Consider the following 27,313-nt stretch of genomic DNA (forward strand, 5'->3'; position numbering starts at 1 on the left):
TATTCTCTGTTTTCTGTGATTTTTTGTTGTATAATTTTATCACAAATTCAACCTAGAATAAATCAAATACATAAATGTGCTATGGACTACAATTATATATTATTTGCTCATACACTGTTCGTTCGAAAAACTGATTCTTTTCGCTTTTCAACTCACAACTGATTCTTTAACTGGACATTTTGAAGAAAAAAACATCTTTGGGAAACACACAAATGACAACAAAGATAGTTAGACAATTCAGATACGTTTATCAAAAAATAAAGTTCAATTAGCTTTCAGCTGACTACATGTCAATACAGTGCCAGGCGAACTGATTGCAGCCGTTTATTCGCACTGGCACAGAGGGCATCCATTGGCGTCTGACTTGAAACCGTTGGTACACATGAGTGCGCAATCGAAAACACCCGGACACTGTATGACGGTGCGTCCGGTCATGATTGGCGAACCGGAAGTGACGACTGTGGACTGCGGCTGGCTGCTGTGCTTTCCTGGAGGATCAGTCGCGGCGACTGCAAAACAGATAAAATAGAATTAGCGACTGATTTATTAGCTTTTGAATAATTTGCGTAGAATATAACGTCTTATGCACTCTATACCGATAGTTTGTTTTGACATTACATGATATGACTGCGTGTTTTCAAATGAACAAGAGCTAGGACAGACACAGTATTGCCCGCCACGGGTGCATTGTTGTCGAAAGGGTAGAGTAAGACTTTCCGACGTTATTTTTCAGGGAAAACCTGCTATCCCTGGCATAATCTATTTTATAACAAAGGGAAATTATTCTTTGAAACATAAGGTGATGGTAAAACCGTGACAACCTGCAGGGGGAGATATTATTGCAGTATTCGTTTGACAACAAGGGGAAGTACAATTTAGTAGGAGTTGCGAACATAAACTGTTATATTTAATTTAAAAATGGCAGTAATTCATTAAAAATTATACAATCGTGAAACATTGAACATATGCGCAGTAGCACATGCACATAGTTATTATGTGCAAAAGTTACCTTGACACACACCTATTGACTAAGAAGAAAAAGTATATTGGACGGAAAAAAGACCTGCACAAAAGTAACATGAAAAATGTAAGAGACGCTGAGCACATACGGGGGCGACGGACGGAAACACACAAATAAACTTATGTTGTATGTATAGGGATATTTTTCAGTAATTAATTAGAAACCTAAAGCGCGGTTGATTTTTCTCAAACACATATTTTCACCATTCGCGATAAAGCGCATGTTTACTGATGACGCCGCTTAGCGATGATCATCTTGACTGTGTCTGTCGATTACCTGGTCAATTTACCTAGTGGCAGTTGAAAACCTGCGATATAACTAGATAAAGGATAGACAAGAACCTTCGCCCTTCTACTTCAATGACACACAGACAGAATGTCTTGACTGCTAGGCATCGAATACGCGTGAACTTGTAATGATTTCGAGGAGCATAATTTCGAATACCATGTGAGATTAATGAAAACATTATGCAATGTCCAATGTGAGATAACGCTTACTGACAACATTGTTCAATGATAGATAACGCTTAATGACAACATTGTTCAATATAAGATAAAGCTTACTGACAACATTGTTCAATGTAAGATAACGCTTACTGACAACATTGTTCAATATAAGATAACGTTTAATGACAACACTATTCAATGTAAGATAACGCTTACTGACAACATTGTTCAATGTAAGATAACGCTTACTGACAACATTGTTCAATGTAAGATAATGCTTACTGACAACATTGTTCAATATAAGATAACGCTTACTGACAACATTGTTTAATGTAAGATAACGCTTATTGACAACATTGTTCAATATAAGATACCGCTTACTGACAACATTGTTCAATGAAAGATAACGCTTACTGACAACATTGTTCAATATAAGATAACGCTTAATGACAACATTGTTCAATGTAAGATAATGCTTACTGACAACTTTGTTCAATATAAGATAACGCTTACTGACAACATTGTTCAATGTAACATAACGCTTAATGACAACATTGTTCAATGTAAGATAATGCTTGCTGACAACGTTGTTCAATATAAGATAACGCTTAATGATAACATTGACCAATGTAAGATAACGCTAAGTGCTTAATGTAAGATAACGCTTACTGACAAAATTGTTCAATGTAAGATAACGCTTACTGACAATATAATCGATGCGAAATAACGCTTACTGACAAAATTGTTCAATGTGAGATAGCGTTTACTGACAACATAATGCGATGCGAAATAACTCTTACTGACAAAATTGTTCCATGTAAGATAACGTTTACTGACAACATAATGCGATGCGAAATAACTCTTACTGACAAAATTGTTCAATGTGAGATAACGTTTACTGACAACATTATGCGATATGCAATTTTAGATAACGATTACTGACAACATTTTTCAATGTGATATTACGCTTACTGACAATGTTATGCGTTGCACACTGTGGGAAAACGTTTAGTGACAATATTATTCGATGTGAGATAACGCTTACTGACATTATGCGATGTTCAATGTGAGATAACGCTTACTGACAACATTATGCGATGTTCAATGTGAGATAACGCTTAGTGAAACCATTATGCGATGTTCAACACGCATGCTAATGTCTTCTAGTTTCGCTTATCTATCATAACAAGTGTCTCTGGCAAGTTATCGTTTTTTATCCGTCATAAATTTATTTAGAGGGAAATTGTTCTTCTGTTTTCGTTTTGTCACTTTGTCCTGAAATCGTTGACAGGTCTCAAACCCGGAGCTCTTATGAAACATTTTTTCCGAGAAATATAAGTTACGATCGCATCTTCAGAATCCCTTACGTTTGGCAAAGTTCTATAATTCTGATCTTATCATTTCAATATGAAACACGTCCAGTATTTTACTAAATATTCCGTATTAACTTTAATTTTTCGTACAATCTTTAATGAGACGAGCCCCATTTCGTACCTGTGGCATCAACGAACTGGTCGACACACTCGCACAGCGGACATCCGGTCGCGTCCGTGCTGTAGCCGTGCAGACACAGCTTGCCGCAGACGAAATTTTCTATACATGACGTCATCGGGTCTACGGTGGTTTGCGCATGCGTGGGTCGAATGCTCGTGGTATGCGACGTTGTTGTTAAGTTTGCTTCGATTGTCATCTGGGCCATGGTGGGAAGTGGTAAACCAGAAGTAGAGGCTGGTTGCTGTGAAGAACCATGACTCTGCATGAAAGTTATAAGCTCTGAAATGTGAATGAACATAAAAATTTAGTAAACACTGCTGTAAGAGTCGAAGGAGTTGGTGGCGTCAAATTACAAAGGCGGTCTCGGAAGAAAAAAATTCGACAGAAGAAGATACAAGCACACGTCAAGATACATCAAGACTAGGATTTAATTTTTCATAGGATTTAATTTTTCATGAACACGAAGATTTCCAAGACAAATCTCCAACGATGTACCAAGAGGCAGAGCGTATTTAAACGAACGTGTGCTCCATCGATGCGGATTGAAGGAACAGGGATACATCTGTGCTTTTTCTCTAAATCAGTACAACGTGGATTGATCACTTAAATATACCTGTTATAGAGTCGTATGAAGGTTATATGGTCGTATGTGTATGAGCTTTGCTCTGGGAAAACGGGGCTTAATGCATGTTTGTAAGATGACGTTTCAAAGTAGCATGTGCAGTCCGCATTGGCTAATGAGCGACGACACTTTCCGCTTTAATGGGATTTTTCGTTTAAATAAAGACTCTTTTAAACGAAAATCCAGTTTAAGCAGAAAGTGCCTTCCATGATAAGCATGAATATATAATCATGAAAACTCGTTCCACTTACCATTTCCGCAGAGGCACTTTACACAGCTTTTGGCGTCCGCGACCCTCTGACACCAAGGCTGAGGGGCTGGGCAAGTGGTGGGGACAGGGTCACATCCCACGCCCTGCGTTTGCGCCTGCGCAGCGCCGCCCATGGGCGAACTTCCGCCGGACAGGCCCGGGAACATGGCGCTGGGATTCATTCCCGACATGGGGTTCATGCCCTGCATTGGATTCATTCCTTGCATGGGGCTGATACCTGACAGTGCACCTGGAAAATAGGCCAAAGCCGCGTGATGAGAAAAATTGGCTTAATTCGTGTGCGTAAGGTGTCGGTCTAGATTAGCGTGTGTAGTCCACACAGCCTCAACCCATTACGAGACTCGTGCATATAATTCTTCTCTGTAGCACAGCCTGGTTTAAACCAGTTTTTGGTCACTTACTGGTAAAATAATCGTATTTAGATTAAATGCAAAAAATTAAATAACCATTTATAAAACGAAACTATACAATATCGTGCGTGTGCCGTTTTTAGGTTGCTAGACAATGGCTATCGTAAAACCAGTCAAGCTTGTTTTTCCAACCTATTTTCGAACAACGACATCACACTTTATCATTTTAAGCTGTCAAATAACCGCTTTCTCTATTAAATGTTGTTCACAATTTCATACAAATGTGTGCACCTGAAATGTGTAAGTTAATCCATTCATAATATGTTTACATTTTTTGTGTAAAATGTGCATCATAGGTATAAGAAAATATTATATCTTATCACAACCAGACTTAACATTTTGCAAGTTCTTAACTCCTTGCGTGTAGCTTATATCACGGCCGTTAATCACGCGCGCCACCTCTTTTTTGCGATGCATTAATTAATGAGCCAATCCAACTTCCGAGGTGGCGCTCAGGCCCGGATGTTTTGAAATTTCATGGACAATTTTACAGGGTGATTAGGTTTTATATGTTTTTTCAACATAATTCGCATTCTTTTTAAAATCGGGCAATGTAGTGCGATTAAGCGAAGATTGATTCGTCCAAAAATGTACAGATACGTACATTCTCAACCCATGTAAAAACGTGAGAACCTTTATAAATTGTGGCATGGTGGAGTTTTAAAAAGCATTTCGATGAGTTTTTCCTGGGTGACGAGAAAATGTCCACCCAATTAAATCGCTAACGGCCTCAAACGATTGCGTACAACATACATTAGATGCTGCATGCACAAAATATTGGCTTCTTGCTGACGTAGAAGATCATTTTGCATATTTCCAAAAGAGATAGAGCCAATGCTTAGGAGGTGGCGTTAATGATAGGAGGTGGTGCCAATGCAGGATGTATCAATTAACAGTCGTATCGCAATGACATTATCACAATACGAAGATTTGACAGAGAATGTTACTTGTTATATTATATTTAATATTCTATAATAAATAAGATGAAGTTTTTTTAAATATATAAGTGATCAACACAATTAAGAAGTCACCAACATGAATAAAACATATTGTACGATGTATACCAAAAATGTGTAATACTCAATGAAACCAATAACATAATGTTCAACATTATCAAAATAATTCATCGACATCAATATTTGTACACTGTATGATTATTCACAAAATAAGTATAGGATAACACTTTTTCTTGAAACTATGAATTGTGGCCGTTCATCCAAATGCTTTATTTACTGAAAGGCCAAGGTCAACGAATCTTAATCAGGCTCATTTATGTTGTTTTTCCCACTATCAACTAAAAAAATGAAGATAGCTCGGTCTTTTTCCGTTATCATTTTTGTATAAAACATGGTAAATGTTGTTTTGTTGTAAAGTACATCTTAAATGTTGTTATCTTACAAAGACGAACGTATAAATCCATCAATACATTATTAGAAAACTACTTTTTCTAATTAAAAACGCACGCGACTCAAATGTGCTGAAGAAGTCAACTTACAAAAACAATGAAAGTCCTGTAAACATAATAGAAACCTTACCATAAAATATTTCACTTTAAAATAGTTATAAATGTGCATTGGCGCCACCTCCTAATCTGAGCGCCACCTCCTTGGCATTGGCTCCGTCTCATTTTGAATAATGCAAATGTATCTATTAGATCGTCTAGAAGCCGATGTTTTTGTGGACGCATTAACTTGTACAGGTTCAAAGCAATCGTTTTATGTAATGAGCGATTTAATTGGCAGGGAATTTGCTCGCCACACAGGCAAAAGACATCGATTTGCTATTACGATTTCTACCATGCCACAACTTATAAAGGTCCGCACGCTTCCAAATGGGTTGTGATTGTATGTTTCTGTACATTTTTCGATGAATTTTTAATCGCTGAATTGCACTACATTGGCCGATTTTTAAAACTTTTGCGAAATGTGTTGAAAAATATATTTAACCTCATCACCCTGTTAAATTATCCGTTAAATTTCAAAACATCCGGGCCTGAGCGCCACCTCGGAAGTTGCATTGGCTCATTTATTAATGCATCTCAAAAAAGAGGTGGCGCGCGTGATTAACGGCCGTGTATATATCTATGTACTAATTAACATTATTTTTTACATAGATATCGGCTCCATGTTTGTCTTCGTTTTCAACTATTAATAGCATGTTTTATTAATGTATAAAACAACGACAACACAAAACTATTCCTATAATCGGTAGTTGGTAAAACAAGTATCATATTGTATTGTCCGACCAATAAAAAGGTATGTTTTTCATATTCAACATGAATTGAAACATCTCAAAACGAAAATGCAAATTTTCGGGAAGGGGCATACGGGAGTAAGGTTGGTTTTCCCTGAAGATTTTTTTTACAATTGGTAGTATATTTACAAAAGTTTTTGCTCGTGTTTGTTGATTTTTGTTGTTCATAGTTATGTAATGAGTCGTTTATTCCTGTTATTGTATATACTAGTTCGTTCTTTTCTTTCGTTGTTATAATTTGTCACACACAGACTTACACTTGTGGGTTCAATTAACTACATGGTATATGCATTGGCTACTGATTGGTTTATTTAGCTATTCTGGAAAACCATAAAACACTCTTGCAATTAATTTCATACCATACTCTTTCGCGTAAGACAAACAAGTATTGGTTGTAAATAACAGCACAAACATTCAAAAGTATCACGTGTCACGATCTATCGTAAATATGGGCCGTGCTCTGTGAAAAAGGGGTTTAATGCATTTGCATAAAGTGTCGTCCCAGAATAGCCTGTAGGGACGCCACTTTCCGCCTAAATTAGAATTTTGCAAAGAAGAGATTTTCTTTAAAAAGAAAATATCATAAAAGCGGAAAGCGTCGTCCCTGATTAGCCTGTGCGGGCTGCACAGGTTAATCTGGGATGACACTTGACGCACATGCATTATATCATCTTTTCACAGAGCACGGCCCAGATAAATAATGTGTCTAAATCAAACTTTCCTTACGATGAGTGTGCGTTTTAAGTCCGTTTTATAAACATATTACGAGAATTTTTGCTGCAATATGTGTTTTGAATTAATATATTCGCAATGCAACAGTTTCAATGATCAATACATTTTAGTGGTTGTTATCATTTCTTTTCAGTCAATCTTACGTCTTTATTTTAAGAACAAATACATCATACGTGTCTATTAGTTTCAAGCTAAACATTTTGTCTTGTCTTAAAGTTTGATAAAAAAAATGACTATTTACAGTTCACTTGAAATTCTGTTGTATCTTAAATTTTGATCATCAATGCCTGACGTCAGCTTAAGTTACGTCGTATCTTAAATCTTTACAGAAATGATAACGTGTTGTAAGCTAACCAATCAACAGAACTTCAGTGGTATCTTTAATTTGGATCATAAATGACTATTTGTTGCGAGTAAAATTCAGTCGAATCTTAAGGTTTAATCAGATATATTATTTTGGTAAGGTAATAATTGAGTCGTGTTTTTTTTATAATTATGATCAGTATTTCCTGTTTGATGTAAAAAAAAATATCAGTCGTAACTTAACTAAGCCATAAGATCCTTTATGAGACGTAACCCATGATCAGTATACCTACCAGTGTTGGAGCAATGACACGTCAGACAGCCGCTGTCATCTACCGACCGGCCGCACCAAGGGTTGCAGGAAGTCGCGCATGCGCCGGTGGAGTTTCCGGTGGTGCCGGCAGTTGAACCGGGGTTCATCATATTGTAGAACATGTTCGGGAACTGTGCTGAATACAATGGTAACAGATGGCATCATTTGGAGCATGGGTGTGCATTTCTTGTGAGAGATGTTATTACATGTATATGCATTTACGAAATTAACAAGGGCTCAAAAGTACCAATATGCGTAAGTTAAGTGAACCTTTACGGATAACGCGATGATGCGAACACACGTTCGATTTTCATTTAATATGACAAACATATTTCAATTACTGGTATATAATTATAAATAATAATTTAACTACATGTTTGCATTTATTATGCTTGGCCATATACAAGACTTCGAGTTTGTTATTATATTCATAGGAAATATTTATGTAGAAACAAAAAAGAGAGAAAAATAACAACAGTAAATATCACATTAGGATAACAATGCATATACTTGTATAAAAACTTCTTGACCACAAGCATTGAAGAGGTGTTTGCCATTCTGTGCGGAGGAAACGAACGGTTTCATTTTTACGAGAACATGCGCGCCGATATTGACGATTTTAAGCACGCCGGTAAGGTGTGTGCCGACATTGACGATTTGAAGCACGCCGGTAAGGTGTGTGCCGACATTGACGATTTGAAGCACGCCGGTAAGGTGTGTGCCGACATTGACGATTTGAAGCACGCCGGTAAGGTGTGTGTATATGCTTTAAGTGTCGTCACAGATTAGCCTGTGCATTCAGAACATGCCTTTTGGGGCAAACACGTTCCACTGTTATGGTATTTTGTGTGAAATGAAGTCTCTTCTAGCGAACATCAAGTTAAAGCGAAAAGTGTCGCCCCTGATTAGCCTCAGGGGACTTCACATACTAATCTTGCACGATACTTTATGGACATGCACTTTATATTCTGAAAATTTTCCCAGATAGACTCATACTTTAAAAAAAGTAGTAAGAATGCCAAGGATATATTAATATCAAAATGTCGTTAAATCCATATTTAGGAATTATTCTACTCGTGAATGCTTTCGTCTTTGGAGTGAATTCGGTAAAATGAGATGCGTACTAATCATGTGAAAACTGGACGCGGAATCCAATAAATAATAAATATACGTATTAATTGAAAATAAGTAACAGCTTTGAAACAGTTAAGGAAAAAAATGCAAACGTTAATCATGTCGATTTTAGGTGTATTTTTCATTTTTGAAATAAGATAATAATTGTATAAATCCAATTATATATTTTTAATGAGTGACTTAAAAACAAGGTTACAAAATGCTTTTAAAGGAAATGGCTCATTCGGAGCAATACATGTAAACGGACGAGCGGGCAAGGGAAGTGGTAAATGTAAGCCCAGGAAAACGGACAAATGTGCATGTATTTCAAAGTGTATATGGTTCGAACGGCTAGTTTAGTAGGTAGGCTGGAAATAAATAGTGGGTTCGATCCCTGGCCCGGCTATATTGCTCGTGTGGTGATTGTTAATGAAATCGTGTCTACGGCCATTTTCACCCTACCTATTTTCAAGAAGGGTTGCTGGCATGAATATTTGCACTAAGTAGTGTAACCAGCTATTAAACTGGTGGATATTGCTAGTTGGTTAACTGACGTGATATCAATGAAATACTGAAAACGGCGGAAAATCCAACTAAACAAGCAAACAAACACAGTACTTCGCGCCAAAGGTTGCATTATGTGCCCCATGCTTTCTACGTAGTGAACTTACCAGACTTACTAGAGCTGAGAATACTTTTGAAATACTAGTAACTTATTTTGTGCACTTAAGCGATTTTTTTCATCTTTTCACAAATATCCTTCAATGTTTATACGAACTATAAGGTATACGGACATTTGCCCCTTCGGACATCTGCCCCTTCATGAAATCAGGACTAAACGGACATCTGCCCCTTCACTCAAATTCTCAAGGTGGACATTTGCCCCTTCACTCAAATTCTCAAAGTGGACATCTGCCCCTTCACTCAAATTCTCAAGGTGGACATTTGCCCCTTCACTCAATTACTCAAAGTGGACATTTGCCCCTTCTCTCAATTTCTCAAGGTGGACATTTGCCCCTTCACTCAATTTCTAAAGGTGGACATATCATTTTAACATTTTCTAGACTGAATATGGGGCCGGGCCATTGTGGGGCGAATTAACTTGTTATTCCTGGGCCATTCTGGCAATATACTGTAAACTCTGGATAAGTTATACACGTATTTTCGAACATAATCCCGGGAGCCTCTTCAAAACGCTGTCAGTGTTTTTTTCATTCAAAATCCGGTTTCCACAAAAAAAAAATTTTTTATATCTATAAGTGCAACCCTAGTAAATATAATGCTGAAAACACGTGTATTCTCAAAACGCCGCAAATTTTCCCAAACCAAAGGGACCCGGCCCCGTTCCCCAAACTGGCTGTATAATTTTGTCAATGTTGATATTTGTGATATACACATACACATCAGTATTCTTAAATTTGACGCGAGTGTTAATATGCTTGCTAGAGTACGTGAACGATGTAACAATTCGTTTTGGTATTCATAACAGTTTTTTTTTAGCAAGTTTTCAATTTGCTAATATGTGAACAGGTCCCTTTAAGATAGCCGTCACGGGTGGTGCGACCTGTACATGTGTATCAAAAACGGAACTACATGTATGTACTGTAGAACAAATAACTCACCAGAAGTTATTCCAAGTAATAAAACACAACCGAATATCCCTGTAATTGTCGCCATCTTATTGTTTTGACGAAGCCCTCAATTGGAATGTCGTCTATCGAGATGACATAGAAAGGTGAGATAAACTCTGTGACCGCCTATTGTCCTTGGCAGATAAGGGTCCACTCCCTTTGATGTCCTGTCCATATTGGTGTAAACTGATATCTACCATCTGTCGATAAAGAGTACGGAAAAACAAAGAGTCGCGTAAATGCATTTGCATGAAGTGTCATCCGATATTAGCATCTGCAGTCCGCACAATCTAATCTGGGATGACACTTTCCACCCGCATTGGATTTCCGTTTCGAAATGACTTTCTTTAAACGAAATTCAATACAAGCGGGGAGTGTTGTCCTTGATTGCCTGTGCGTACTGCGCCGGCTAATCTGCGGTGATCATTGACGCACAATTATTAAGTCCAGTTTTCTCAGAACGCGGCATCTATTTCTAATAGCCCGATCAACGTCGTAGCTGCGCTGAGGAACGACGAGGCAGCTGTATCGGCTTAAATGTGCAAATGTCGAATATAAGAAATAGCAGCATTATTTTAGACATCAATGATTCTTAAGGCACAGTTTTACATATAACAACAAATATGGACCGCGCTTTGTGAAAAAGGTGTTTTGTGCTTGATATTTATCGTTTCAAGAAAGTATCTTCTTAGCGAAAATGAAGTTTAAGCGGTTAGTGACGTCCCTGATTATCATGTGCGAACTGCACAGATTAAAATCTGTGACGACACTTTACGCACATGCGTTAATTTTCACAGAGCGAGGCTTATATGTTTGTCATTCATCTTTTTCTTTAATTGGTCTGTGAAGTTCATTTGAAAAGAAAAGTGAGGCGATGCTATTTAACATCGCGAGAAAATCTCTGCAATGGCATACAAATTACTTAATACGCGTCTGTATGAACGACAAGAAGGGCGTCAAGTGTTATTTTTTTTTAATTTAGTTTAGTTTTTATGTTATCCGTCGAACAGGGAATTCTGATAGTGCACGGCGTCCCCAACAAGAATGTATTACTTCATGTGTGTTTTAACTTAGTGAATACTGCGACTTTAGCTCTTCGAACGTGGAAAGCAGCAACTTATGGACATACAATGTAACATTTCGACAGAGTGGGTTTAAATGAAGAAAAAGAAATGTGACTTCCGTGGCTAGGATCGAGACATGAACGATTTGAAAATGTATATAATCATGTAATGACAGGATCGGAGTAAATGTATTTCGATCGTTACTACTTAATTGTTTCATAATTGAATTGTGTGATAATAACAGCAACAAACGGAGAGTAATCATACATGTATTGGAAATACATTAAACTAGCTATATAAAATAATTTTTGAACAATGAACTGAATCTTTTTGGTTAATTCCAATTAAATTTCTGAGGTTTCGAACGCTAATAGCGAAAAGACATGCCCGCACAATATAATACAGCTTATACTTAAGGGAAGAAACACTTTTGTTAAATTTTTACTAACCCTATCGACAGTCACTTTTGCTTTCTGCCAACCATAAACATTTTGTCAGAATAAGTTTTGATCACTTTTGCTATAGCATCTATCTATTTACAAAATTAGTATTTGGATTTCGGTACAGTTTGCTACATTTAACAATATTCTATTAATTTTAAAGTAACACAAATATCTAAACAATTTTTTTAATTGAGCTTGATACGATTTTTTTTGCATTAATTGAATTATCATTTTTAATGATGAATCGTAAGAAAAAGTTTAAGGAAAACAATAGTAGGCGACCTACATGCCCTATGTTTTCGTGAGTTAAGTGGAAACAGATAACTATTTTTGGCTTTAAAATATCGAAAATGAAATAATATATCATATATTTTACAACTGACCTCAAATTGGGATTTTGGGCCTTGGAATAACGGATTTCAACGATGCGCGCGACACATAATAGCGTTCTATGGCGAACATGTGACAACATTTCACAGCGGGCACAACCAAACGCATGCGCATTGCGTGTGTTGCACCATATAATACATCTAAATATTTATGTCGTATGATAAAAGTGAAAACTATGGCACTAACAAGTCTTATTTTGAAAATCACGCGTCCTATTTTTACATTTTGTTACAAAAGTACACCATTGACAACAGATCGCGCGTTTAAAAACGTAACATTTGCACCTAATAACTCTTTGTTCTATAATTGTTTACGACCTGTAGTATGTCGCACCGTTTTGGACATTGTTAGGTAAGAACACAAGAAGATAACAGATTGAGGATACTTAGTGATGACTCGCTAAAGGCATGTCCACACAGGTTAATCAGCGACGACACTTTCCGCCTTGACTGATTATTGTTTAAGAAGGGACTTCCTTTAAACCAAAATTCCATACAAACAAATAGTGTCGTCCATTACTCTAATATGGGGAGACACTTTACAATCATGCATTAAGCCCGGTTTTCACAGAGCGAGATGAGATTAAACAAAGTAGAGCCATTCGAGGCAAGTGTTGTGATTGACACAAAGTACTGCAACTAGATACAAGTGTAACGCGTTCTGATTAACACACTGTAGTGCAAATAGACTTGGGTGTAACGGGCTGTGATTGACATAAAGTAGTGATATAAGACGCAAGTTATTCGATGTGTTATTGACACAAAGTAGTTCCATTCGATCAAAGTGTAGCGCGCTGTGATTGACACAAAATAGTTCCATTAGACGCAAATTAGAAGCGTTGCAATCGACACAAATAAGTTCTATTCGAGGTGACATACTAAATAATGGTTTCATGTAAAGCTGATCTCTCTAAAAAAAATATCATAGTTGACTCGAAGGCATGTTTTACACTTTAAACTAATGTTCGGGTTTTATCTTTCGGAGATAATGGTAGGGCATAAATAGGTGTTCACGACCGAAACCCAGAATTATGATAAACTTGGGGACTTTAGTAAAGCCTTGCACTGAAAAAGGTTACATTCCACTAAGAAAAAAGTTGCAAAAACAGTCGATTTTGATTCATGTCAAGTTCTTTCTTGGATTGAAAATGACCTATCTTTTTATTGCATAAATCGATTCCGCTTAGAATTTTAAGAAAAAGTATGGTTATGGGGTTCTCTATGTGCGAAATGTTGCATTTATTTTCGCTCAAAGTTGTCGCTTTTACATTCAATTATATAGGGAAACTATTTAGTATATTGTGACATTCGACCCATTTGTAGTGCGCTGTGATTGACAAAAAGTAGTTCCATTAAAGAGTGACCCGAATCGACGCTGCCCTAATTCGACGCATTTTTTGTTTTGCCTCTGTTTGATACATAAGCGACATCCGTTGACGTCATACAATAGCACATGGTACTCTACGCACTTGATTTATTAATCATCGACAATTACGCTGAGATTAATAAGCACGTGTGGCAATTATTATGTTGCCCAAACTGCTTAATAATATTGTGCATCAAACGGTATAACACGTTTTATAGAACACACACCTGGTGTGGTTAAACTATTTATTGTGTTTGTTTTCTCATTACTCGTTCATATGTTCAAGAAATAAAGATAAAATAATAACCGTTTATAAAGAATGTATAGCACCTACAATTTTGAATAATGATCGAACAGTAATGATCATGCATTTGATATAAAATCTGTGTAAACTCTTAAAAACTACGTCCATTCCATATGTACAACACGCTTTGTTTGTCGGACAAAATGGCGGCCAGATAAGCGTTGCTGAGGGGTGTGTGAAAAATCGATATCTGATTGGCTGATCGACAAAATGTGGGCGGAGTTGGCGACTGGTCAATTTACTATAGTTATTGTTTGTTATGTGGAAAATAGCGGGTTAAAAGGTAAGATATGGTTGATCGGTTTGCAATTGATGGATTTTTTATGTATTTTACTTAATGCAAACCTTTTGAACACTTTACACCCAATTGTCTTTGTTAATAAGACCGTGGGATAATGCATCGGTTTCGTCTGCAAAAGTTCACTATTTCATTCATAAGTCACGTGACTGCCATTTGACAAAACATCGTATAAATAAATTTATTTTCACTATGAAAAAGGTGTACGCGTAAACTTTGATGTGAAGTCCGGATAAGTTTTTGGTTATGCTGTAATACAATTTTAACTATATGTAGCAAGTGTTTATGTTGGTAATTGCATATTATGTTTATTACTATTTTTCATTAAATTAATTATAAGTGCAGGTTCCACATAAGAAGTACAGGTTATATTCACATATCTTCCATAAACACAGCTTATGACAGGGTTGCTGACACAGGCCCCTATTAAAACCACTGCCAGACAGTATGGCATCACACAATTAAAAATCTTAATTGATTTAATTAATTTCAGTTTCATATTACTTTTACAGCAATAACAAATTTAAGTACAACAACCATGAGTTATTATTGTATTCATTCAGTCTCCACAGGAGTGATATTTACATTAAAATCATGTAACCAATCAGATGCGTCGTTTTAGGGCACTCTCAACAGATATGGCCGCCGTTACATAGACTTGGTTCATTTCGTTTTTCAACGAGTTTTTGTTGATAACACAATCAATTGAATTTAAAATGTGTGAATAAAAGGTACATGTGTAATGAAATAACAAAATTAATTACATAAATCCCTATATTAAGCAACAAAACTTCAACAAACTGCTTGTATGCGTCGAAATTGGGCACTCGAGGATATCACACGCAGTATTGACACGACGCGCCAGTTATTCGCGTGTTATTAAACAATTTAGTTCCACGATACCCAGGTTTAGCACACTTTGCTTGACACAAATGGGTGCCATTAGCCGTACGTTTAGCATGCAGTGATTGACACAAAGTTATGTCGTAAGACCCAAGTGTAGTGAGCTGGGTTTGACTAAAATTTGTGTTATTAGACACACGTATAACGAGCAGTGAATTACACAAAGTAGGGCCATTTGACGCAAGCTCAGCGCTGTATGGTTGACAGAAAGTAGTGCCATTAAACGCTTCTGAAGGGGGGCTGTAATTGACATAAAGTAGTGACATTGGAAACAAGTGTAGGGTGCTGCTATTGACACAAATAGTGTCATACGACCCAAGTATAGCGCTCCCTGAATGCCAAACTGTAGTGCTATAAGACACACGTGTTTTGCTCTGCGATTGACACAAAGTATTTCCATTAGACGCAAGTATGGCGCGCTTTGATTGACACTACACAGTGCCATTAGACCCAAGTGTGGTGTCCTTAGATTGACACAGAGTAGTGCCATTAGACCAAAGTGTGGTGCACTAAGATTGGCACAAAGAAGTGACATTTGACACAAGTGCGGTTTCATAAGATTGATACAAAGTAGTGCCATAAGACCCAAGTGTGGCTCCCTAAGATTGACACAAAGTAGTGCCATAAGACCAAAGTGCAGTGCCCTAAGATTGACACAAAGTAGTGCCATAAGACCAAAGTGCAGTGCCCTAAGATTGACACAAAGTAGTGTCATTACACCCAAGCGTGATGCCCTAAGATTGAAACATAGTAGTGCCATTAGACCCAAGTCTGGTTCCCTAAGATTGACAAAAAGTAGTACAATTGGACAAAAGCGTGGTGCCCTAAGATTGACACAAAGTAGTGCCATTAGACCCGCGTGTGGTTCCCTAAGATTGACACAAAGTAGTGCCATTAGACCCAAGTCTGGTTCCCTAAGATTGACAAAAAGTTGTGCCATTAGACCAAAGCGTGGTGCCCTAAGATTGACACAAAGTTGTGCCATTAGACCAAATTGTGGTGCCCTAAGATTGACACAAAGTAGTGCCATTAGACCAAATTGTGGTGCCCTAAGATTGACACAAATAAGTGTCATTAGAGCTAAGCGTGGTGCCCTAAGATTGACACAAAGTAGTGCCATTAGACCAAATTGTGGTGCCCTAAGATTGACACAAATAAGTGCCATTAGAGCAAAGTGTGGTGCCCTAAGATTTACATAAAGTAGTGCCATTAGACCCAAGTGAGCATACTGTCATTGATACAAAGGAGTGCCATTAGACACAAGCGTGGTTTACTAAGATTGACACAAAGTAGCGCCATTAGAAGCAAGTGCAAATTTCTGTGATAGGCACACAGTAGTGATGTCAAACACAAGTGTAAGGTGCTGTTATTAGAATGTCTTTTAATGAATGGCAATTCGTTGTGGTGTACAGTATTTCTTAAGTGGTTACTGATGAAAACAACAACATAATAAATAATAACAAGACTCATTATACAATTTTATTTCTTCAACTCCGCTAGAATGGGTATATAATTATAGTTTTTTTTTAAACAAATCACGCATTTCTTTAAAACGGGAAATAACTAACATAATAACTAACAAATGGAAATGTCAAACAAGTTGATAAAATTATCTCCCTTCTAATAACAATATAACAATGCAAAGTTTACTGCCAATATGTTTGTTTGCAAGTGTACAAGTGTATGTTTCTGCAAAAATTATTTAATAACATCTTATTTGGACCATGCTATGTGAACAGGGGGTTTAATGCACATGCGAAAAGTGTCGTCCCAGTTTGCACAGGCTAATCAGGGAAATTTTCCGCTTTAATTTTTTATTTAAAGATAGTCTCTTCTTAGCAAAAATCCAGTTTAGGCACATAAATTAAACCCTCTTTTCACAGGGAACGGTTCACTTAATATAATATACATGTTTACCTACATGATGCTTTTAAATAAAACAATTTGTTGTTGGTATTGTCATGCAATTTATAGTAATTATTATTCTTATATCTGCTTGTCAAAGTCTTATAACAATTGTTTTATTTTCATTTGTTTGAAACAATTTAACTGATTATGGAAAAAGATCACATGTTGGTATGCTTAAGCTTACCAGCTGCTTTTTGTTATTTCAATACTTCTTCAATCAGAAAATTGAACTTTCAAAAAATGTGGGGTTCACAACAGATTTTAGACTAAAGGGCCACTGTTCATGCATATACTTGCATCATAGCTCATTTTGTCTTTTAAACAGATTCTAACCAGAAACATGTTTATAGGTTATATAGAAAACACAGAAGAAACACACATATTGTAAATTTATCATTGGAAGATTCAGCATGAAACAATTTATTAGTGTATCTTTACTGAAGTTCCAGGCTCAGCCCTACATTTTTCATTATAATTTAAGGACATGATTACATATAAATACGTGCAGAACAGTTGCATCTCAGAATCAACAAGATATGTGTTCATCAGAAACACAATGCCCCCTATTGCGCCGCTTTGAAATAAAAATATTGTTTTAACTCTTTTTTTGACCTTTGACCTTGAAGGATGACCTTGACCTTGAACTTTCACCACTCAAAATGTGCAGCTTCATGAGAACGCCGCTTTAAAATTATTTTTTTTTACCTTTGACCTTGAAGAATGACCTTAACCTTGCACTTCCACCACGCAAAATGTGCAGCTTCACGAGATACACATGCATGCCAAATATCAAGTTGCTATCTTCAATATTGCAAAAGTTATGGCCAACGTAAAAAAATTTTTTTGGACGGACGGACGGACGGACCGACTAACATACTGACGGACAGTTCAGCTGCTATATGCCACCAAACCGGGGGCATAAAAATACAATCACAAAGTATTGCGTAATAGAGTTGATATTTAACCTACTGGTATGCCAACTATTGTTCACAAACAAATTAGGAGGACAGATATATTTAATCACATAATGTATTCACTAATATTACAAATTGATCTTGATTTCATAAATACTTTATAGAATATAGAATCAAATGCTACTCTTTTAGAGAAACCCTTAGATAAAAAGGACAAACACAATTCTGGATGTCCTATTCCTTTAATTGATTTCAGAAAAAGATTGTTTAGTTATTGTTGTTTTTCAATTTCTTGGTATGCGGCGTTGTTGTTAAATTTGCTTCGATTGTCATCTGCGCCATGGTGGGAAGCGGTAAACCGGAAGTAGAGGCTGGTTGCTGTGAAGAACCATGACTCTGCATGAAAGTTATAAGCTCTGAAATGTGAATGAACATAAAAATTTAGTAAACACTGCTGTAAGAGTCGAAGGAGTTGGTGGCGTCAAATTACATTGGCAGTCTCGGAAGAAAAAAATTCGACAAAAAAGATACAAGCACACGTCAAGATACATCAAGACTAGGATTTAATTTTTCATAGGATTTAATTTTTCATGAACACGAAGATTTCCAAGACAAATCTCCAACGATGTACCAAGAGGCAGAGCGTATTTAAACGAACGTGTGCTCCATCGATGCGGATTGAAGGAACAGGGATACATTTGTGCTTTTTCTCTAAATCAGTACAACGTGGATTGATCACTTAAATATACCTGTTATAGAGTCGTATGAAGGTTATATGGTCGTATGTGTATGAGCTTTGCTCTGGGAAAACGGGGCTTAATGCATGTGTGTAAGATGACGTTTCAAAGTAGCATGTGCAGTCCGCATTGGCTAATGAGCATCGACACTTTCCGCTTTAATGGGATTTTTCGTTTAAATAAAGACTCTTTTAAACGAAAATCCAGTTTAAGCAGAAAGTGCCTTCCATGATAAGCATGAATATATAATCATGAAAACTCGTTCCACTTACCATTTCCGCAGAGGCACTTTACACAGCTTTTCGCGTCCGCGACCCTCTGACACCAAGGCTGAGGGGCTGGGCAAGTGGTGGGGACAGGGTCACATCCCACGCCCTGCGTTTGCGCCTGCGCAGCGCCGCCCATGGGCGAACTTCCGCCGGAGAGGCCCGGGAACATGGCGCTGGGATTCATTCCCGACATGGGGTTCATGCCCTGCATTGGATTCATTCCTTGCATGGGGCTAATACCTGACAGTGCACCTGGAAATTAGGCCAAAGCCGCGTGATTAGAAAACTTGGCTTAATTCGTGTGCGTAAGGTGTCGGTCTAGATTAGCCTGTGTAGTCCACACAGCCTCAACCCATTACGAGACTCGTGCATATAATTCTTCTCTGTAGCACAGCCTGGTTCAACCAGTTTTTGGTCATTTACTGGTAAAATAATCGTATTTAGATTAAATGCGATCACTTTTCGAACAACGACATCACACTTTAACATTTTAAGCTGTTAAATGTTGTTCACAATTTCATACAAATGTGTGCACCTGAAATGTGTAAGTTAATCCATTCATAATTTGTTTACATTTTTTGTGTAAAATGTGCATCATAGGTATAAGAAAATATTATATCTTTTCACAACCAGACTTAACATTTTGCAAGTTCTTAACTCCTTGCGTGTAGCTTATATCACGGCCGTTAATCACGCGCGCCATCTCTTTTTCGATGCATTAATAAATGAGCCAATGCAACTTCCGAGGTGGCGCTCAGGCCCGGATGTTTTGAAATTTCATGGACAATTTTACAGGGTGATTAGGTTTTATATGTTTTTTCAACATAATTCGCATTCTTTTTAAAATCGGGCAATGTAGTGCGATTTAGCGAAGATTGATTCGTCCAAAAATGTACAGATACGTACATTCTCAACCCATGTAAAAACGTGAGAACCTTTATAAATTGTGGCATGGTGGAGTTTTAAAAAGCATTTCGATGAGTTTTTCCTGGGTGACGAGAAAATGTCCACCCAATTAAATCGCTAACGGCCTCAAACGATTGCGTACAACATACATTAGATGCTGCATGCACAAAATATTGGCTTCTTGCTGACGTAGAAGATCATTTAGCATATTTCCAAAAGAGATAGAGCCATTGCTTAGGAGGTGGCGTTAATGATAGGAGGTGGCGCCAATGCAGGATGTATCAATTAACAGTCGTATCGCAATGACATTATCACAATACGAAGATTTGACAGAGAATGTTACTTGTTATATTATATTTAATATTCTATAATAAATAAGATGAAGTTTTTTTTTAAATATATAAGTGATCAACACAATTAAGAAGTCACCAACATGAATAAAACATATTGTACGATGTATACCAAACATGTGTAATACTCAATGAAACCAATAACATAATGTTCAACATTATCAAAATAATTCATCGACATCAATATTTGTACACTGTATGATTATTCACGAAATAATTATAGGATAACACTTTTTCTTGAAACTATGATTTGTGGCCGTTCATCCAAATGCTTAATTTAATGAAAGGCCAAGGTCAACGAATCTTAATCAGGCTCATTTATGTTGTTTTTCCCACTATCAACTCAAAAAAATGAAGATAGCTCGGTCTTTTTCCGTTATCATTTTTGTATAATGCATGGTAAATATTGTTTTTTTTTGTAAAGTACATCTTAAATGTTGTTATCTTACAAAGACGAACGTATAAATCCATCAACACATTATTAGAAAACTACTTTTTCTAATTAAAAACGCACGCGACTCAAATGTGCTGAAGAAGTCAACTTACAAAAACAATGAAAGTCCTGTAAACATAATAGAAACCTTACCATAAAATATTTCACTTTAAAATAGTTATAAATGTGCATTGGCGCCACCTCCTAATCAGAGCGCCACCTCCTTGGCATTGGCTCCGTCTCATTTTTAATAATGCAAATGTATCTATTAGATCGTCTAGAAGCAGATGTTTTTGTGGACGCATTAACTTGTACAGGTTCAAAGCAATCGTTTTATGTAATGAGCGATTTAATTGGCAGGGAATTTGCTCGCCACACAGGCAAAAGACATCGATTTGCTTTTACGAATTCTACCATGCCACAACTTATAAAGGTCCGCACGTTTCCAAATGGGTTGTGATTGTATGTTTCTGTACATTTTTCGATGAATTTTTAATCGCTGAATTGCACTACATTGGCCGATTTTTAAAACTTTTGCGAAATGTGTTGAAAAATATATTAAACCTCATCACCCTGTTAAATTATCCGTTAAATTTCAAAACATCCGGGCCTGAGCGCCACCTCGCAAGTTGCATTGGCTCATTTATTAATGCATCTCAAAAAGGGATGGCGCGCGTGATTAACGGCCGTGTATATATCTATGTACTAATTAACTTTTGTTTTTTACATAGATATCGGCTCCATGTTTGTCTTCGTTTTCAACTAGTAATAGCATGTTTTATTAATGTATAAAACAACGACAACACAAAACTATTCCTATAATCGGTAGTTGGTAAAACAAGTATCATATTGTATTGTCCGACCAATAAAAAGGTATGTTTTTTATATTCAACATGAATTGAAACATCTCAAAACGAAAATGCAAATTTTCGGGAAGGGGCATACGGGAGTGAGGTTGGTTTTGCCTGAAGATTTTTTTTACAATTGGTAGTATATTTTCACCCGGATGGCCACTTTTTATATACAATTCTTCTAAATGAATACGCTCAATCGACCCGTCAATGTTTGTGCTTCGATCAGTTATTTTAAAAGCGCAGAAGTAGGAATTAAAAATTTATTAAAAGAAAACGTTCAACACATTTGTTGTTTACTTTCATGACCTTCAAAGATGTGCACGTTTTTTAATTAAATACAAAAATCATTATTATAATCGGTAAACAAGATGTTTACAACAGTTATTGCTCGTGTTTGTTGATTTTTGTTGTTCATAGTTATGTTATGAGTCGTTTTATTCCTGTTATTGTATATACTAGTTCGTTCTTTTCTTTCGTTGTTATAATTTGTCACACACAGACTTACACTTGTGGGTTCAATTAACTACATGGTATATGCATTGGTTACTGATTGGTTTATTTAGCTATTCTGGGAAACCATAAAACACTCTTGCAATTAATTTCATACCATACTATTTCGCGTAAGACAAAAAAGTATTGGTTGTAAATAACAGCACAAACATTCAAAAGTACAAAAGTATCACGTGTCACGATCTGTCGTAAATATGGGCCGTGCTCTGTGAAAAAGGGGGTTTAATGCATTTGCATAAAGTGTCGTCCCAGAATAGCCTGTAGGGACGCCACTTTCCGCCTAAATTAGATTTTTGCTAAGAAGAGATTTTCTTTTAACAGAAAATATCATAAAAGCGGAAAGCGTCGTCCCTGATTAGCCTGTGCGGGCTGCACAGGCTAATCTGGGATGACACTTGACGCACATGCATTATATCATCTTTTCACAGAGCACGGCCCAGATAAATAATGTGTCTAAATCAAACTTTCCTTACGATGAGTGTGCGTTTTAAGTCCGTTTTATAAACATATTACGATAATTTTTGCTGCAATATGTGTTTTGAATTAATATATTCGCAATGCAACAGTTTCAATGATCAATACATTTCAGTGGTTGTTATCATTTCTTTTCAGTCAATCTTACGTCTTTATTTTAAGAACAAATACAGCATACGTGTCTATTAGTTTCAAGCTAAACATTTTGTCTTGTCTTAAAGTTTGATAAAAAAAATGACTATTTACAGTTCACTTGAAATTCTGTTGTATCTTAAATTTTGATCATCAATGCCTGACGTCAGCTTAAGTTACGTCGTATCTTAAATCTTTACAGAAATGATAACGTGTTGTAAGCTAACCAATCAACAGAACTTCAGTGGTATCTTTAATTTGGATCATAAATGACTATTTGTTGCGAGTAAAATTTAGTCGAATCTTAAGGTTTAATCAGATATATTATTTTGGTAAGGTAATAATTCAGTCGTGTTTTTTTTATAATTATGATCAGTATTTCCTGTTTGATGTAAAAAAAATATCAGTCGTAACTTAACTAAGCCATAAGATCCTTAATGAGACGTAACCCATGATCAGTATACCTACCAGTGTTGGAGCAATGACACGTCAGACAGCCGCTGTCATCTACCGACCGGCCGCACCAAGGGTTGCAGGAAGTCGCGCATGCGCCGGTGGAGTTTCCGGTGGTGCCGGCAGTTGAACCGGGGTTCATCATATTGTAGAACATGTTCGGGAACTGTGCTGAATACAATGGTAACAGATGGCATCATTTGGAGCATGGGTGTGCATTTCTTGTGAGAGATGTTATTACATGTATATGCATTTACGAAATTAACAAGGGCTCAAAAGTACCAATATGCGTAAGTTAAGTGAACCTTTACGGATAACGCGATGATGCGAACACACGTTCGATTTTCATTTAATATGACAAACATATTTTAATTACTGGTATATAATTATAAATAATAATTTAACTACATGTTTGCATTTATTATGCTTGGCCATATACAAGACTTCGAGTTGGTTATTATATTCATAGGAAATATTTATGTAGAAACAAAAAAGAGAGAAAAATAACAACAGTAAATATCACATTAGGATAACAATGCATATACTTGTATAAAAACTTCTTGACCACAAGCATTGAAGAGGTGTTTGCCATTCTGTGCGGAGGAAACGAACGGTTTCATTTTTACGAGAACATGCGCGCCGATATTGACGATTTGAAGCACGCCGGTAAGGTGTGTGCCGACATTGACGATTTGAAGCACGCGGTAAGGTAGGTGCCGACATTGACGATTTGAAGCACGCCGGTAAGGTATGTGCCGACATTGACGATTTGAAGCACGCCGGTAAGGTGTGTGCCGACATTGACGATTTGAAGCACGCCGGTAAGGTGTGTGCCGACATTGACGATTTGAAGCACGCGGTAAGGTGTGTGCCGACATTGACGATTTGAAGCACGCCGGTAAGGTGTGTGCCGACATTGACGATTTGAAGCACGCCGGTAAGGTGTGTGCCGACATTGACGATTTGAAGCACGCCGGTAAGGTGTGTGCCGACATTGACGATTTGAAGCACGCGGTAAGGTGTGTGCCGACATTGACGATTTGAAGCACGCCGGTAAGGTGTGTGCCGACATTGACGATTTGAAGCACGCCGGTAAGGTGTGTGCCGACATTGACGATTTGAAGCACGCCGGTAAGGTGTGTGTATATGCTTTAAGTGTCGTCACAGATTAGCCTGTGCATTCAGAACATGCTTTTCGGGGCAAACACGTTCCACTGTTATGGTATTTTGTGTGAAATGAAGTCTCTTCTAGCGAACATCAAGTTAAATAGAAAAGTGTCGCCCCTGATTAGCCTCAGCGGACTTCACATGCTAATCTTGCACGAAACTTAATGGACATCCATTTAATATTCTGAAAATTTTCGCAGATAGACTCATACTTTAAAAAAGTAGTAAGAATGCCAATGATATATAAATATAAAAAGGTCGTTAAATCCATATTTAGGAGTTATTCAACTGTTGATTGCTTTCGTCTTTCGAGTGAAGTTGGTAAAATGAGAGGCGTACTAATCATGTAAAAGCTGGATGCGAAATCCAATAAATATACGTATTAATTGAAAATAAGTAACAGCTTTGAAACAGTACAGATTTTTTTTATACAAACGTGAATCATGTCGATTTTAATTGTATTATTCATTTTTTTAAATAAGATAATAATTGTATAAATCCAGTTATATATTTTTAATGAGTGACTTAAAAAATAAGTTTACAAAATATTTTTTAAAAGAATGGGCGCATTCCGTGCAATACATGGAAATGGACAAGCGTGCAAGGGTAAATGTAAAACCCAGACATACGGACAAATATGCATGTATTTCAAAGTTTAAATGGTTCGAACGGCTAGCTTAGAAGGTAGACTGGACAATAAATAGTGGGTTCGATCCCCGGTCCGGCTGTATCGCTTGTTTGGTGATTGTTAATGAAATCGTGTCTACGGTCATTATCACCCTACCTGTTTTCAAGAAAGGATGTTTTCGGTTGCTGGCATGAATATTTGCACTTAGTAGTGTTACCAGCCAGCTGGGGAATATTGTTAGTTGGTAAACTGACATGATAACACAAAAATACTGTCGAAAACGGCGGGAAATCCAACTCAACAAGCAAACAAACATTTCGCGCCTGAGGCTGCATTATGTGAGGACCTAGTGTGCCCCAGCATTCCTAGGCTGCATTATGTGAGGACCTAGTGTGCCCCAGCATTCCTAGGCTGCATTATGTGAGGACCTAGTGTGCCCCAGCATTCCTAGGCTGCATTATGTGAGGACCTAGTGTGCCCCAGCATTCCTAGGCTGCATTTTGTGAGGACCTAGTGTGCCCCAGCATTCCTAGGCTGCATTATGTGAGGACCTAGTGTGCCCCAGCATTCCTAGGCTGCATTATGTGAGGACCTAGTGTGTCCCAGCATTCCTAGGCTGCATTATGTGAGGACCTAGTGTGCCCCAGCATTCCTAGGCTGCATTATGTGAGGACCTAGTGTGCCCCAGCATTCCTAGGCTGCATTATGTGAGGACCTAGTGTGCCCCAGCATTCCTAGGCTGCATTATGTGAGGACCTAGTGTGCCCCAGCATTCCTAGGCTGCATTATGTGAGGACCTAGTGTGCCCCAGCATTCCTAGGCTGCATTATGTGAGGACCTAGTGTGCCCCAGCATTCCTAGGCTGCATTATGTGAGGACCTAGTGTGCCCCAGCATTCCTAGGCTGCATTATGTGAGGACCTAGTGTGCCCCAGCATTCCTAGGTAATGAACTTACCAGATCCACTCATGTTGAGAATATTTTGAAATAAATGATTTTTTACACTGAATATATTGTTCATCTTTTCACAAATATCCTTCAATGTGTATACGAACTATATTACAATACTCGGAATTAGCTTACATAATTTTAATGTAAAGGAACAAAGTTAAAATCAACAGATGTTTGCTTCGCTGGAATTTGAAAAAAACGCAACGTTTGCTCGACTTTTGTTTCGTTATGATAACAGGCTAAATTAACGCTTTTTTATTAGTCGAAATAGCATTTTAACATTTTCTAGACTGAATATGGGGCCGGGCCATTTTGGGGGAGAATAAACTTGTTATACCTGAGCCATTCTGGCAATTTACTGTAAACTCTGTATAAGTTATACACGTATTTTCGAACATATTCCCGGGAGCCTTTTCAAAACGCTGTCAGTGTTTTTTTTCATTCAAAATGAGGTTCGGTAATCGGCCCCTTTCCCAATGGAAAAAAGCAAATATTTTTCCCAAATGGGAGCTAAAAATTCCCAATGGAAGGTTTCCACAAAAAATAATTTATTTTTATATCTCAATATTTTGTTCCATCTCCCATCCATATAAGTGCAACCCTAGTAAATATAATACTAAAAACACTCGTATTCTCAATTTTGAAGCATTTTTTTTTTAAATAACAACAACACCCCTTATTTCCCAATTTTAGTCAAAACGCCGCAAATTTTCGCAAACCAAAGGGACCCGGCCCCGTTCCCCAAACTGGCTGTATAATTTTGTCGATGTTGATATTTGTGATATACACATACACATCAGTATTCTTAAATTTGACGCGAGTGTTAATATGCTTGCTAGAGTACGTGAACGATGTAACAATTCGTATTGGTATTCATAACAGTTTTTTTAGCAAGTTTTCAATTTGCTAATATGTGTACAGGTCCCTTTAATATAGCCGTCACGGGTGGTGCGACCTGCCAATGTACATGTACATGTGTATCAAAAACGGAACTACATGTATGTACTGTAGAACAAACAACTCACCGGAAGTTATCCCAAGTAATAAAACACAAACGAATATCCCTGTCATTGTCGCCATCTTATTGTTTTGACGAAGCCCTCAATTGGAATGTCGTCTATCGAGATGACATAGAAAGGTGAGATAAACTCTGTGACCGCCTATTGTCCTTGGCAGATAAGGGTCCACTCCCTTAGATGTCCTGTCCATATTGGTGTAAACTGATATCTACCATCTGTCGTTAAAGAGTACG

The 27,313-nt window shown here is 37.2% G+C and overlaps 3 protein-coding genes across 7 annotated transcripts in view; 1 reads left to right on the forward strand and 2 right to left on the reverse strand.

Moving 5' to 3' along the window:
* Positions 1-27,313, forward strand: part of LOC127869415 (uncharacterized) — a 470,973-nt gene that overhangs the window by 192,580 nt on the left and 251,080 nt on the right. The window lies entirely within an intron of this gene.
* Positions 229-27,253, reverse strand: LOC127869417 (uncharacterized). Of its 4 annotated transcripts, none has more exons than XM_052411989.1 (5): positions 27,087-27,253; positions 23,332-23,487; positions 3,835-4,083; positions 2,962-3,240; positions 229-509 (listed from the first exon to the last, which is right to left on the reverse strand). In XM_052411989.1, exons 1-5 carry the CDS (start codon positions 27,139-27,141, stop codon positions 325-327), a joined length of 924 nt encoding a protein of 307 aa, XP_052267949.1. In that variant the 5' UTR covers positions 27,142-27,253; the 3' UTR covers positions 229-324. The 4 variants fall into 4 exon arrangements, with proteins under 4 accessions (XP_052267949.1, XP_052267948.1, XP_052267951.1 ...); XM_052411988.1 differs by lacking the exon at positions 3,835-4,083 and adding an exon at positions 19,208-19,456; XM_052411991.1 differs by lacking the exon at positions 23,332-23,487 and adding an exon at positions 7,846-8,001 and having other exon boundaries at positions 27,087-27,252.
* The window catches only part of LOC127869413 (protein sister of odd and bowel-like), a 73,083-nt gene continuing 62,612 nt past the window's right edge, over positions 16,843-27,313 (reverse strand). For both annotated transcript variants that reach the window (XR_008044552.1, XR_008044553.1), the window contains exon 14: positions 16,843-17,896. The gene's annotated coding sequence lies outside the window, so the exon portion shown is untranslated. The remainder of the gene's footprint in view (positions 17,897-27,313) is intronic.

This window comes from Dreissena polymorpha, chromosome 2 (assembly GCF_020536995.1).
Source record: "Dreissena polymorpha isolate Duluth1 chromosome 2, UMN_Dpol_1.0, whole genome shotgun sequence".
Taxonomy (NCBI): Eukaryota; Metazoa; Mollusca; class Bivalvia; order Myida; family Dreissenidae; genus Dreissena; species Dreissena polymorpha.

Coding starts and splice junctions, on each gene's coding strand:
- LOC127869417 (XM_052411989.1), bottom strand. CDS start 27,141: ATGGCGACAATGACAGGGATATTCGTTTGTGTTTTATTACTTGGGATA. Junction 4,084..23,331: donor GTGTCATTGCTCCAACACTG/GTAGGTATACTG, acceptor CCTATTTTCCAG/GTGCACTGTCAGGTATCAGC. Junction 510..2,961: donor CCAGTTCGTTGATGCCACAG/GTACGAAATGGG, acceptor TCTGTTTTGCAG/TCGCCGCGACTGATCCTCCA.